Below are 12,672 nucleotides of genomic sequence, written 5' to 3'. Positions count from 1 at the left end.
CCCCCTCCACCTCCTCTTCATTCGTGGAGAGAGCCATCAGAACAAGCCTACACTTCCAGCATCCTATTTCTGAGAGAGAACTACCTACTCATGTGTTGAGGCCAAGATATTCCATTCCTACCATATGAATCTTGATCTCTAGCCTTCCCCAAGTTGCTTTCCACTCAAACCCTCTTTCCACCAGATCCAAATCCTATGAGAGAGAGTTGAGTGTTGGGGAGACTATCATTTGAAGCACAAGAGCAAGGAGTTCATCATCAATGCACCATTTGTTACTTCTTGGAGAGTGGTGTCTCTTAGATTGGCTAGGTGTCACTTGGGAGCCTCCGACAAGATTGTGGAGTTGAACCAAGGAGTTTGTAAGGGCAAGGAGATCGCCTACTTCGTGAAGATCTACCGCTAGTGAGGCAAGTCCTTCGTGGGCGACGGCCATGGTGGGATAGACAAGGTTGCTTCTTTGTGGACCCTTCGTGGGTGGAGCCCTCCGTGGAATCGCGCAACCGTTACCCTTCGTGGGTTGAAGTCTCCATCAACGTGGATGTACAGTAGCACCACCTATCGGAACCACGACAAAAACATCCGTGTCTCCAATTGCGTTTGAATCCTCCAAAAGTCTTCCCCTTACATTCTTGCAAGTTGCATGCTTTACTTTTCGCTGCTCATATACTCTTTGCATGCTTGCTTGTTGTGTATTGTGAATGTTAAAGTTGTGCCTAACTACACTTAAACTTAAAGAAGTTAAAAACTGCTACTTTGGTACTTAGTGTCTAATCACCCCCCCTCTAGACACCTCTTCTCAAGGTCCTACACCGGCCAAAGTATATAGTATGGCTGTCCGAGGACCCCTTAATCCCGGACTCCCTCACCCCCTTTTACTTCTCCCTCTCTCTTTCCCTTCCCCCTTCTCCTACTCCAAAAAGGAAGGGGGACGCCTACTAGGACTGGGAGTCCTAGTAGGACTCCCCCCTTTTGGCGCGCTCCTCTAGGCCGGCAGCCTCCTCCCTCCCTCCTTTATATATAGGGGCAGGGGGGACCCCAAAGAACAACAGACAATCTCTTAGCCGTGTGCGGTGCCCCCCTCCACAGTTTAATACCTTGGTCATATCGTCGTATTGCTTAGGCGAAGCCCTGCGCCGGTAACTTCATCATCATCGCCACGCCATCATGCTGACGGAACTCTCCCTCGTCCTCAACTGGATCAAGAGCACGAGGGACATCATCGTGCTGAACGTTTGCAGAACATGGAGGTGCCGTACGTTCGGTACTTGGATCGGTTGGATCATGAAGACGTTCGACTACAACAACCGCGTTACTAAACGCTTCTGCTTTCGGTCTATGAGGGTACGTGGACACACTCTCCCGTATCCTTGCTATGCATCTCCTAGATAGATCTTGCGTGATCGAGATTTTTTTTTTGAATTACTATGTTCCCCAACAGCTATTTCTTGCCAGGACAAGTCTTTGTCTTAGCCAGCATCTCCATCTTTGCTGACCTGGCCGACCATCTAGGCCAGGTCGAGACTCTCACTCCTAGCGGGATCATTAGATTCGGTAGTAAGGACTCTGTCGCGGATTCCCGCGGGGAGGTGGGCTCCGTAAGATGGGCATCAAACCAGACCAGGAACCGGCGCAATGCACTTGCCCTGACCTCGATGTCAAAATCCGGGCTAGGATGATCTTAAGAATCGCTCCTTGGACCCGACCTTGAGTCAGGATCCAAAGACATCTCCTAAGGCCCAGATGTCAGATCGGGCCCAAGACGAAGCATCGAGATTCATGCTAGATTGAACCTCAGAAAAAATTCGTTGATCTCATAATAGATCAGGGCCAGGAGGGATGTGACAAACTCTCTATGTATAAGATGTCAGGTCGGATCAGGGGATCCCTAGGTCGGATTTTTCGACCAACCCACCACCCATCTCGTTGCCACCATCGAACATATAATTAGTGATGATGATACCGACGAGTCTGATAAGGAAGTATGCCAGTGGAGACCGATCTTGTCTCCGCTGGTCGCTCCCACGAACATCAATCGTCACATGGGCCCGTGAACATGGGTCGTGTCTCCATTATTTCCCCTCGTGCAACCAGTCTCTTCACTATATGTTTTTTCTAACACTCTCACCTTATCTTTTCTCCTCAGCAACCAAACCGAGTGATTCCGCCAAGCCTGTTGTCGCTGTAGACGCCATGCTCACGCGCCACTGCGTTCCTATTCCTTATCCTCCCCTAAGCTTGTAGTTTTTTATGGGAGTGGATAGGAAGAGAAACTCCTACTCACTTTTTCCCGTGGCTTCTAAATCAGTAAGGCCATGGCCATCGCATGCTTCCTCCTCTTCTCATCGTGAACGCTTTGCTGCCACCGACCACGTCCATTGTTACAAGGGAACCGGATGCAGCGAGGTCGCCATGATACGATTTCGACCGAGCATCGTGCTGGGAACCACATGCTGGAACCAACCTACAGAAATGTTGCCACCATGGTCACCGCATGCTGGAACCAGCAAGCTGCGATGTTGCGACCACGGAGCCACGTGCTGGAATCGTGTACGTCGACGGGGCTACAACCGTGTTCGGTGGGAGCTGACACCGGTGACGTGCGGAGTTGCATCGATGGCTACAAGATGTTGGGATCCATCATCGGCGGTGCTACAACCGTTTACAACAGGAGCTAGAATCAATGCCTACAAGATGTTGTGACCCCGTCGGTGTGGTGCTACAACTGTATATTGAGGGAGCTACGACCATCGCCAGCGACACTACAACAATGTGTGCGGGAGATGGAATTGGCAACGCCAGGCTGCAACCGGTGATGTTGGAGCTGTTGGAGCTGCGACACCAGATGCGACGAGTCGGCGTGTTGCGATGTCGTGGGGGCTTCGCTGAGATGTTGAGCAACCATGGGCCTGAGATGATGAGCGGTCTTGACGGAAGATGAAGGAGCAACATCGGCGGCGGGTCGCTCCGCTCTCAGCCACACCAGGGAGCTGGGGATAAGGATGGCAATGGGTAGGGTATGGGGCGGGTATAGCAACAATGGGTATAATATTCTACCATACCCATACCCATACCCATGGGTATGAAACTTTACCCGTACCCATCTCCGACGGGTACTCATACCCATTGGGTACCCAACGAGTAGATCAAATAATACACAAGTAATTCGTAATTTTACATTCATCTATAGCACATTTGACTAAAAAAATATTGATCTCAACTCAATAACAGATAGATTAGTACATGATAATTATCTCAAATCAAATTAACAATTAGTAAAAAATTTAACATATGTTCACAAGCTCATGACATAAGATTAACATAGGTACAATTGTGAATCACAAGTAAGGTTCACATGTCAATGTAAATGGGTAGGGTATGGATATATCCATGGGTAAAAGGCTATGTCCGTGCCCTGTCCATGACTTAATGGGTAGGGTACGGGTACTACCCGTGGGTATAAAATTGTGCCTATACCCTGCCCATGCGGGTACGTATCCATGGGTAAAATTGTCATCCTTAGCTGGGGAATTGGTGATGCGACCGTGGAGTGGTGTTGTTGAGGCAAGGTGAGGCGGCGATAATCCTACATCTACGGAACCCCCTACGAAGACCTATATAACATGTCTGTCTAATCCCCCTCCCCAAAAAAACACACACATTTTCATGGTGGTGGGCCCCTTCCCGCCTAATGATCCAGTAATAACGCTCCACGTTGCTATTTACTTAGAGCACATAAACAAGTATTACGTAGGTTTAGCATTGCCCGTGAGGCGGACATGGCCGCAGGTTAGCTATTTCCACGCGCAATCCATGGAAAGGGACGGCACACACGGGGTTGTTTTTTTCTCGATCACCGAGTCGTACGAATAGGGCTGGGCTAACGAACTACTCGGCTCATTAAGACTCAGCTCGTTAAGGCTTATGATTGTTAAGGCTCGGATCGTTAAGCTCATTAAGGATAACGAGCTAAATATAAAGATTGGCTCGGTTCGTTATATGCTCGCAGCGCTCACGAGCAGCTCGTTAGGAAATGCATCAGTAAACAGGATACATCACATGCATATAATTACAAATATACATAAGTCCAACCAGTAGGATTCAATACATCGAGAATATGAGAAGACGAGAAAGATGTGACTGTGGCAAATAGCCTGTCTATAGACCTAGGAGTTATCGAAGTCAACGAAAAATTCTATATAATGAACAAAATCACGCTACTATCAAGCTTAACGAGTAGCTCACGAAACTCACAATCTCGATCGTTTAACTCGTTAATGTTAACGAGCAAAAATTGCTGCTCAGCTCGGTTTATTAAAAAAACGAGTCGAGCTCAAACGAGTCAAGCAGCCGAGCGCTCATTAGACTCACCGAGCTTCGAGCTTTTTGTCCAGCCCTACGTACGAATCGTGACCGTACATGGGACTGTGACTGGACGGTTCCAAGGGTCACCGGTTTGTGATTCTGGTCGATCGGCCGGCCGCCCAATTTCAAAGATAAAATGTCAAAACGCATGGTTGCCGTGCAAATGAAGAGCAGCAGTACAGAAAGTACACTTCTTCCTTGTTGCAAGCCAGTAAAGCACACGGTTATGTACAAACCGGAGTTACATGACACTGGCTTAGGGGGAGAGGTACTCCACACGGTAAACTCCTCCGAATTACTGTAATTCACACTCATCAAGCAGAGAAGAAGCCGTCGAAGGCTGCCCGGGCGACCGGGCTCCTGGGCTCGGCCGCCACCAGGTCGGACCTGACGAGCACCGCGACGTGCACCTTGACCCCGGACGCGGCGGCGGCGGCGGACTCGGCCCAGGAGCCCCACACCTTGGTCACCGCCCCGAAGTTCACCTTGCCCTTGGACGCCTCCTCGTCGGCGGCGACGCGGGGCGCCCCTCGCTTGAGCCTCTTCTCGTGCTCCTCCGCCACCAGCATCGCGATGTCCGCCATTGGCTACTGAAAAACGCTCAACTCAGCTTGAAACTGCTGCTCTGGAGTCTGGAATCTGGATGCTCTTTGCTCTGGATGTTGTGGATGGATGGATCTCGGATGGGAGGCGCATTTTATAGGATGCTGGGATGGGTCTGGGCACTCGGCGTGCCCGGTTCGGATAAGCCTCTGCGCCGTGGGTTCGCGGCGCGATCGCTCGCCGGTTTTGTTTATTACCGGGTGCCGTTCGCCTGTTTGTTTGTATGTTTCCGCCACGCCGGAGACGCGCGCCACCTGCTGCCGCACTGCGGCTGTTTTCGGTGGTCAGTCGCCTTTTTAAAATCCCGTTGGCCGGTGGAGGGTGGAGGGTGGATCAGTGGGTGCGTTGGCGACGGACTCGCCAGCCAGAACCTGACGTCGCAGCGTGATGATAAGGCACCGGGCTATTGGCGCTGCAGATATGCATCTTCCACGCTCCTGCACAGTCACGCGTAGAAATCTTGGTTTATCTTCATGATGTAAAAAGAAATGTTTATCTTCCTGTTGTTGTTGGAGACTTGGAGTACACGACGGCAAGCACCGACGACGAAATCACTTTGTTTTAGATGACTAATAACGACGAATTCTCAAGTCAGCCGTACTTGTTAGAAAAAGGCACAAGGTGTACGGTGCCTTGTGAGTGGGAAGGGAGCGCGTTGCTGTCTCCCTGCCGTGAGGATAAACCGTCTCCTCCAATGATTTCAGTAAGAGGGACCGACGATGAGAAATAACAATACGGAAACTGGCTGGGGCCTAGCGGGAGAACGAAAACCAGAAACAAACCCGCATGTGAGCCGTGTTGATTGATTCATTCAGAGCATCTTCAACAGGCGCACAAAAAATGCTTCGCGTACTAAAATTTTGTTTTTTTACGTCGGACAGCTTCAGCAGTGCTGTAGTGCTAAAAGTTTTTGGGCGCGCGCTGAAAAGCGCTATCGTGCGCAGCATATATGGGGCATCGGATTGTGCGCGCTTCACAATTTGCATTGTCTGTTTTTTGGGCGGCGTTCCACAATTTGCACTGTCTGCTTTTTGGGCACGTGTTTTTGGACGCCTGCTAAGACTAGCCACAATGGAGAGTAACATACACATATCCCTAGACTATGTTACTACCTTAATAGTGGATAGTAACATAAGTATAGTAACATGCAAAGCTTCATTTATTAGGTTATAGACTCATATTGCATTGAGAGATGTGATGTTATAGTAACTAGCTAAGTTACTAGTACTATATCTCTCCTCATTAACTCATTGTCACATAAGCAAATTTGCTGAGTTGGACTCGATGTTACTACCGAAGTTACTCCCATTGTGGCTAGTCTAAAGTAAAGTTGGTTCCGGCGCATTAAAAACGCTACAATGGCGCGCTATAACGTTTATTGAGCGCGGAATTTTTGTGCGGCCGTTAGAGGCTCTCATGCGTCCCCGGTCTTACGCCAAGGCGCCCCTTGCACAAACCACAGCAGCTTCACATGGTTCTGCGAAAAAAGCGCGGTTTCTGCAACACGATAACATCATGTGCACAGCACCACAAAAATCAGCCAACGCTTTACCCGAGATAGATCTACAACAACTCTTTGATCTTTCAATCCACACAATGAGACATACTACCTTACAACCCCTGCATGAGATGCTGTTCTTCGTAATAATAACAAAAAAGACGATGCCTGAATGGGTGCGGCGCACAGATTACAAGAAAAGCGGCACGCGTGCAGAAAAAATATCGTCGGACTACTTCAGGAGTTTACAACGATGGGCACTTCTTTGCACCGACCATAGCAGGTTCTGCTGTGCATCGGACACGCAATTTTCTGTGACTTGTTCCATATGTGCGGCATGCAGATTCAGAGCTCTTGCCCAACCCAGATTCCGTGACTGCCTTGAGCACGCGGAAACTACATTATGGATCATCCATAGAAACTACGCCATGAGTCACCTAGAATGAGTCCCCGCAGAGTATGTCGGTGAAAACAGAGACCGCCTCCTGCAGGTAGGACGCCCTGTCATCATTGGGGACAGGGGCGTTGAGCATCGTCTGAAAGCAGCGCATGAAGAGATCTGGCGCCGAACCCTCGCCGGGGCAACTCATTAGAAGCTCACAGAGCTCCTCTGCCATCTTCGAGAAGCATACCCTGCCGCAGTTACATAAGAATGAGAACGGGCCTGAACATTTTTTCTAAAAGAAATAACAAATATCTTGGCGGACTTAAAGAATCAGCCAAGTCGTGTAAGGAATGACCAAGAAGCTTAGCTTTGGAATGGATTATATAATTCAGGTGCAAATTAATAGCTCTTTGCAAAAAAATCTAATTATATGGTAACTTGTGAACACTGCAAATCAAAATTGTGTTCTTGGAAGCAGGGTTACGTAAGTTAAAACATGACATGGAAGTCCCAACAGTTTCATGTAAACATCAACATATGGTTAGTTACAGGTTATGGATCTATACATCAACGGATACTATCTTACCTTGCCTCAATGGGTAATTTGCTTCCCCAGATACCCAGCGAGTCATTTAATCGATCGAAGAAACTCTTGCACAATTCATGTTTACTCTCAAGTGGATCCTGGAAGATAAAGTAAAGTTGTTTCAACTCGGAAATATTCAGGATATTTTTGAACGGTAAAGATACTTACTGAATCATTGTCCATAGTACTTTCTTCTTGCATGGAGTTTTTTATGTTGAAATAGTCTATGTATATTGCAGCACCAACGTCCCAGTCAGCAATTTCAGATTTGTGATTCTCCAAAGCACTTGTAATGTCAAAGATTTCTTGATGTTTGGCTGAACCATATGCCAAGAAACAAGCAATTACAAACTCATGCATTGTTTAGTAACAGAAACAGAACAAAACTGATAAGATATCCTCAGTCATGCATATGAACAAAAGAGTAACTAGGAAAATAGCACTGAAATTCACAAGAATCTTCATTTCATTAGGTTCTGGAGAAGACGCCAAGAGAATTCTAGTTAACGGTTCCAAATTGTACTGAATGTTGCTGCCTGTGACTAGAAATCCTTTTTTTTTTCTCCTTTTTCATCTCAATAGAAAGAACCGGGAAGTTTTATTGTGTTTGTTAGCAATGTATATGTTTTAAGATAGAATCTATCGGGGAGAATAACTGAAACTGGATTAAATAAAAAGCAGGAATAAATTTCTTAAAAGAGATTGGAAAAAAGTTAGTATTATATTCAAAATAAACGAAGGGACTTTTCGTGAGAAAATGTGGATGAATACTTCTGTTTTCTAGATTTTTTATCAGATTTTTTGGTGGGATTAACTGCATGTTTATGTAGGTAGGAAAGTGAAACATCGAATCAGGTATTTACAACTAATTGTTTAGTGCAGTGTAGGGAAGACTTACATGACAGAAACAAAGAATGAGCAACAGATGTCATGAAAATGGTATGAGCTTTCTTCCAATTGCCGCATTGAATATAATTCCCCAGTGCACCTTGTCGATCTCCATAGTATTCTTGATAAAGAGCCTGCATATAGGTATTGTCAGCTAAGCAGGCTCATGTTTAGTGTTTTTCTCGTAGTGGCATTCATGAGTATTTGTAATCAATGGTTAGACAAATTTTCATCAAAGAACACACATTGACTGCATGTCAGATAATTAGCAGGAAGTTATAATACTGTTACTAACCAGAGCCTCATGTATCCATTCTGCTGGTATACCAAGTTCTGCAAGATATTGCCTCTGAGCCCCATCTTTGCTCCATATCTCACAATACTGCGACAAGATTTCCCTAATTAACTTTTCGTGGATGTAAGGGGCATCATCCAGATGTGGCATATGCAGAATGACGTAGATAGCCCAATGGCACTTCCCAAGACATAGTAACTGATGGACAAAACTCAAATCCAGTACATGAAGATCATTTGTACTGAAAGCACCAATAGCTTCGAGAATAGATCGTTGATGCCAGATCATATGGTAGTCCATGGGATCATATGATGACGAGAATGCACTGAACATAGTCTTTAGAAGCCCAAACTTCTCATCTTGGTTTGCATGAAGAAGCATTAAATAAAAAGATATGTCAAACCGGTCACCTGGGGACCACTGAAGTGCTTCCTCGAGAGGTCCTTCATCGATGTATACAGGAACAGGATTTGGAACTTTGCCCTCACCAAGTAGTTGGTGATAACACCGAATGATAATATCAAGTGATGTATCTGGTGACAACTGATACCACATGATTAAACCAAGGTACCTTTTCCAGTCGATTGGTGAATCAAGTAAAGCGCCTTGTATGTTACCAGCAAGCAACTCGTATATCTTTAACCTGTCTTCCTCAATATAATCGAAGTCCAGACCATTTATTTTCCACAGATCCAGCTGCTGAGCAACATCCGAGCGATTTAACATCGATCCACCTGCCTGGCTTAGCAGGATTGCCAAGCGGACATCGCCCTTTGAAGCAGCAATTTCTGTGGCTGTGTCCAATTGTCGACCAGTCAAATGCAGAACAATATGCTCCAAGTATCTGGCATCACTTAAAGAACCTACCTCTCCTTGTACCCGATGACAAACACTGTCCTGTAACCAATTGCTAAAGTCTGCTCTCCTAACCAAAGGAAGTGCTTCAGGGTCAATGTTCACAGAACCTTCTTTCTTATCCAACATCATGCCCTCCTGATCCTCATCACCACAAAATTCCAACTGGCCGCCAGCTTCTCTCTCTGAGAACAGGACCCTAATTAACTCCCAAACTGTAACTTGATGCATTAACAGCACACGTGAAGGCATGGATAAATCACTGATTTCAAGCTGCCTTTCGATGATATCAATATATGATCTGCAAATATCTGGCAAAACCAAACGGCTTGCCACAACTTTCTGAAGCTTTAATTTAAACGAGTCAGACTCAGTTTCCAGAATTTCGCGGTCAAGCCTCTTATGGAGGTCCATTGGATCTGAGAAACATAGTTCTGCCAGCTCCTCTTTAACTTTGTTCTGCTCATCACGCACAACTTTATCACCTGCAACTTTCTCTATGTGAATAACAGAAGAAAGGCCAGTTCCAGGAGTATTGACAGGACTGCCAGAATGGAGAAGGATGCCATTTGGTCCCCAACCAACTCGAAATGATCTACCCATAAATAAAGCAGCATCCACTACGCAGTTAGAATATACTTTCCCAGCAACAGGAGTTGCTTGCTCAGCTGGTAGTTTGAAGCCTTCTACCTTGGTCATTCTCACCGGAAATCCCTTGTTTTTTCCAGACATGAGAATACCATGAGAAGATGCACCAAGCTCTGTAGAATTTACATTGTATTCCAGCAGTGCATGTGGTTCTTTCCTTGCAAGCACACCATATCTCCTTCCAAATTTCTGAGAAGAACCGTGCAAAGGAGACGGAGACCTCATCCTCGGACCTTTACCACTTGTGTTGGGTGAATCCACATTCATCCTTTCTCTGCTGAGGTGTCTGTGATCAGATGGAAAGCCATCCTCCATGTCTTCGTCTTCCTCATCATTGGGAAACAATGCCATCCGCATTTCCTGCATCTTTGCAGGGTCAAGCCCAAGATGAGCAGGCAACGAATGCGAAAGCTCCAGTTCATGCCCATTTGAAGGTGGGTCTCTTGCTTCAGCAATCGGTTGTCGTACAGCCGGCTCATCCATGGCAACATCATCATCCTCCTCGTCCACAAGCCCAAACCTACTGAAGTGATCGACCTCGAACTTCCAGCTACCATTCACAGGATTGAACGAGAGAAACCTAGCACCTTGCTTCTTCGCGCGGCACCTTAGCAACTCAACTAGGAGGCCGGGTTTCGGAAGTGTACTCAAATCCAGCTTCAGGGTCACCTCTGCAGCTTTATTGAGGCCATGCCCTACGGCCGGCTTGCCAGCCTCGTCCCGGTAAACCACCACAGAATGGCGGCCAAACTTGACGATTTCGTTCAGGTCCAGCCCCCTCACATCGGTGCTGCCAGAGAACTTAACCTGCCCATACCTCACCCTGCCGACGACGAAATCTGGAACCCTGCTGCAGTAGCCCGGGTCAGCCGCCTCCCTCTCGACCAGCTCCTCGACCGACGGCCGAGTGAAGTAGTCGGAGAAGCGCAGGACAGGGAACATGGCGTCGACAGCCATCAGCCGAAGACGAATGGAGCGGCAACCGGCCTATTCGCTGGCAGCCTGCCGCGGTGCCGCCCCCGCCCGGCGCCTCCGACTGGCCGCCGATTCAGTCGCGCTTTGCCCTATTGCGGGGCTCGCCGCCGGCGCGCGACCCTGGGGAGGGGGAGCGCAGAGGCGTGGCCACCGCGCCGCGAGGGAGGCGACGGATTCGCCGGGTGGGGGGACGGTGGACGGGTGGGGGGAGTGGAGTGGCCTGAACGGCGTGTGCCCGACGAGCGTGGGGAGCGGCGGCGGCGCGGCTTGCGAAGTGCGATCTGCGAGTTAGGGCGCGTCCATCCGTCAGACCCGTGGGCCGTACCGAATCACACTGGTCGATTGGGCTATTGCGGTCCAGAGCTAGGTCTAGTTGGGCTTAAAAAAAGTTAGGGCTCCATCCACATTTCTGGGCCCACTTAATTTTGGCAGGGCCAAGTGTAATCTTATCAGTGTAATTTTCTCCCCTTCAAAAAAAAAATTCAGTGTAATTTTCCTCTTCTGCTAAAAGAACTTTAATTTCCATTTAAAAAAACTTTCTTTCCATTCTATGATTAAGAGAACCCTCTGTCCTAAACAACACATGAAACCTATATGTCTATTTATGAAGGTTTGTACGTTTTTTGCTGTAGTTTTCAAAAGTTTTGTTTGAGCACTGCCCTACCGAAGCCAATATGAGCCCCTCGGTTTCCTGGTGTCTGTGGTTAGCGGATGATGTAACCATTTTCAAAAATAAATTTAATATGTTAGTTTAGCTAAACGACAACACATAAAACACTTTTAAGCCATAAAGATATTGTCCTTTTAATGATCTATCCAGATCCTACTGTGGCTCATATCTGCCTCCAAGTACGGCTTCGATGCTTTGGGGCTAGAGGAGGGGATCCTCATCTCTTGTTCGTGTAGGGGTAGTTCTTTTTGGTTATTTGTGTTTTGGTGACATCATTTGAACAATGATGGTGGTGTCGTCTCGAATAGAAGTTCTCACGCTCTAATCTCATCATGGTGGCGATTGTTTCAGTGTTGCCAAGGAGCCGACGTGGCTCACAGGTATCGCAGGCGGTCTTCATTAATGACCCCTCCTTTCGAGCAAGGTCGCCCCTAGGCTATGCTAGAGTGGTTATGTGCCTTGATCGGATCGTCATTCACGATGGTCTACTGTTGCAGTGATTGAACAAGGTTTTGGTTCTCTACAGGTCTACCGTTGGAGAGAGCTATTATGGCGCAACAGTATCAACTACGCCTTGAGTAAGAATTTCAAGGTTGTCGTGGTATTTCCTCGACATATGTCAACGGGTGGCTAATCATGTAGGGGGTCAATAGAACGTTGTCGAGCTCTAGAAGCGGGAGTAGGCAAGACCTCAAACGACGTCGGGTCTTACCCAGGTTCAGGGCTCTCCGTGGAGATAACACCCCTAATCCTGCTCTGCGGGGTCTCCGCATCACTATGATCAATAGCAGGCTACAAGGTTGCTCCTTGAGCTGTTCGGGCTAGAGGAGGAAGAAGGCAGCTAGCTCTACTTCTTCTTAGCTATGTGGGTGTAAGATGATCTAAGGGTTGAACCCTTTGCATGGGT

At 47.5% G+C, this 12,672-nt stretch overlaps 2 protein-coding genes across 2 annotated transcripts; both read right to left on the bottom strand.

Annotated features, from left to right (window-relative positions):
• Window positions 1-4,539: 4,539 nt before the first annotated feature.
• Window positions 4,540-5,121, bottom strand: LOC123089235 (uncharacterized). The gene has a single exon (XM_044510959.1). It carries the CDS (start codon window positions 4,944-4,946, stop codon window positions 4,677-4,679), a length of 270 nt encoding a protein of 89 aa, XP_044366894.1. The 5' UTR covers window positions 4,947-5,121; the 3' UTR covers window positions 4,540-4,676.
• A 1,404-nt stretch (window positions 5,122-6,525) lies between these two features.
• LOC123093324 (nuclear pore complex protein NUP96) lies at window positions 6,526-11,411 on the bottom strand. Its single transcript, XM_044515257.1, has 5 exons — window positions 8,618-11,411; window positions 8,333-8,456; window positions 7,603-7,751; window positions 7,435-7,532; window positions 6,526-7,096 (listed from the first exon to the last, which is right to left on the bottom strand). The coding sequence occupies exons 1-5, from the start codon at window positions 11,075-11,077 to the stop codon at window positions 6,901-6,903; spliced, it is 3,027 nt and encodes a 1,008-aa protein (XP_044371192.1). The 5' UTR covers window positions 11,078-11,411; the 3' UTR covers window positions 6,526-6,900.
• Window positions 11,412-12,672: the final 1,261 nt, after the last annotated feature.

The sequence above is a fragment of the Triticum aestivum genome, chromosome 4B (assembly GCF_018294505.1).
Source record: "Triticum aestivum cultivar Chinese Spring chromosome 4B, IWGSC CS RefSeq v2.1, whole genome shotgun sequence".
Classification (NCBI taxonomy): Eukaryota; Viridiplantae; Streptophyta; class Magnoliopsida; order Poales; family Poaceae; genus Triticum; species Triticum aestivum.
This window is presented reverse-complemented; position numbering and strand designations above follow the sequence as displayed.

Coding starts and splice junctions, on each gene's coding strand:
- LOC123089235 (XM_044510959.1), bottom strand. CDS start 4,946: ATGGCGGACATCGCGATGCTGGTGGCGGAGGAGCACGAGAAGAGGCTC.
- LOC123093324 (XM_044515257.1), bottom strand. CDS start 11,077: ATGGCTGTCGACGCCATGTTCCCTGTCCTGCGCTTCTCCGACTACTTC. Junction 8,457..8,617: donor AATGGATACATGAGGCTCTG/GTTAGTAACAGT, acceptor ACCTATATGCAG/GCTCTTTATCAAGAATACTA. Junction 7,533..7,602: donor GTACTATGGACAATGATTCA/GTAAGTATCTTT, acceptor TTTATCTTCCAG/GATCCACTTGAGAGTAAACA.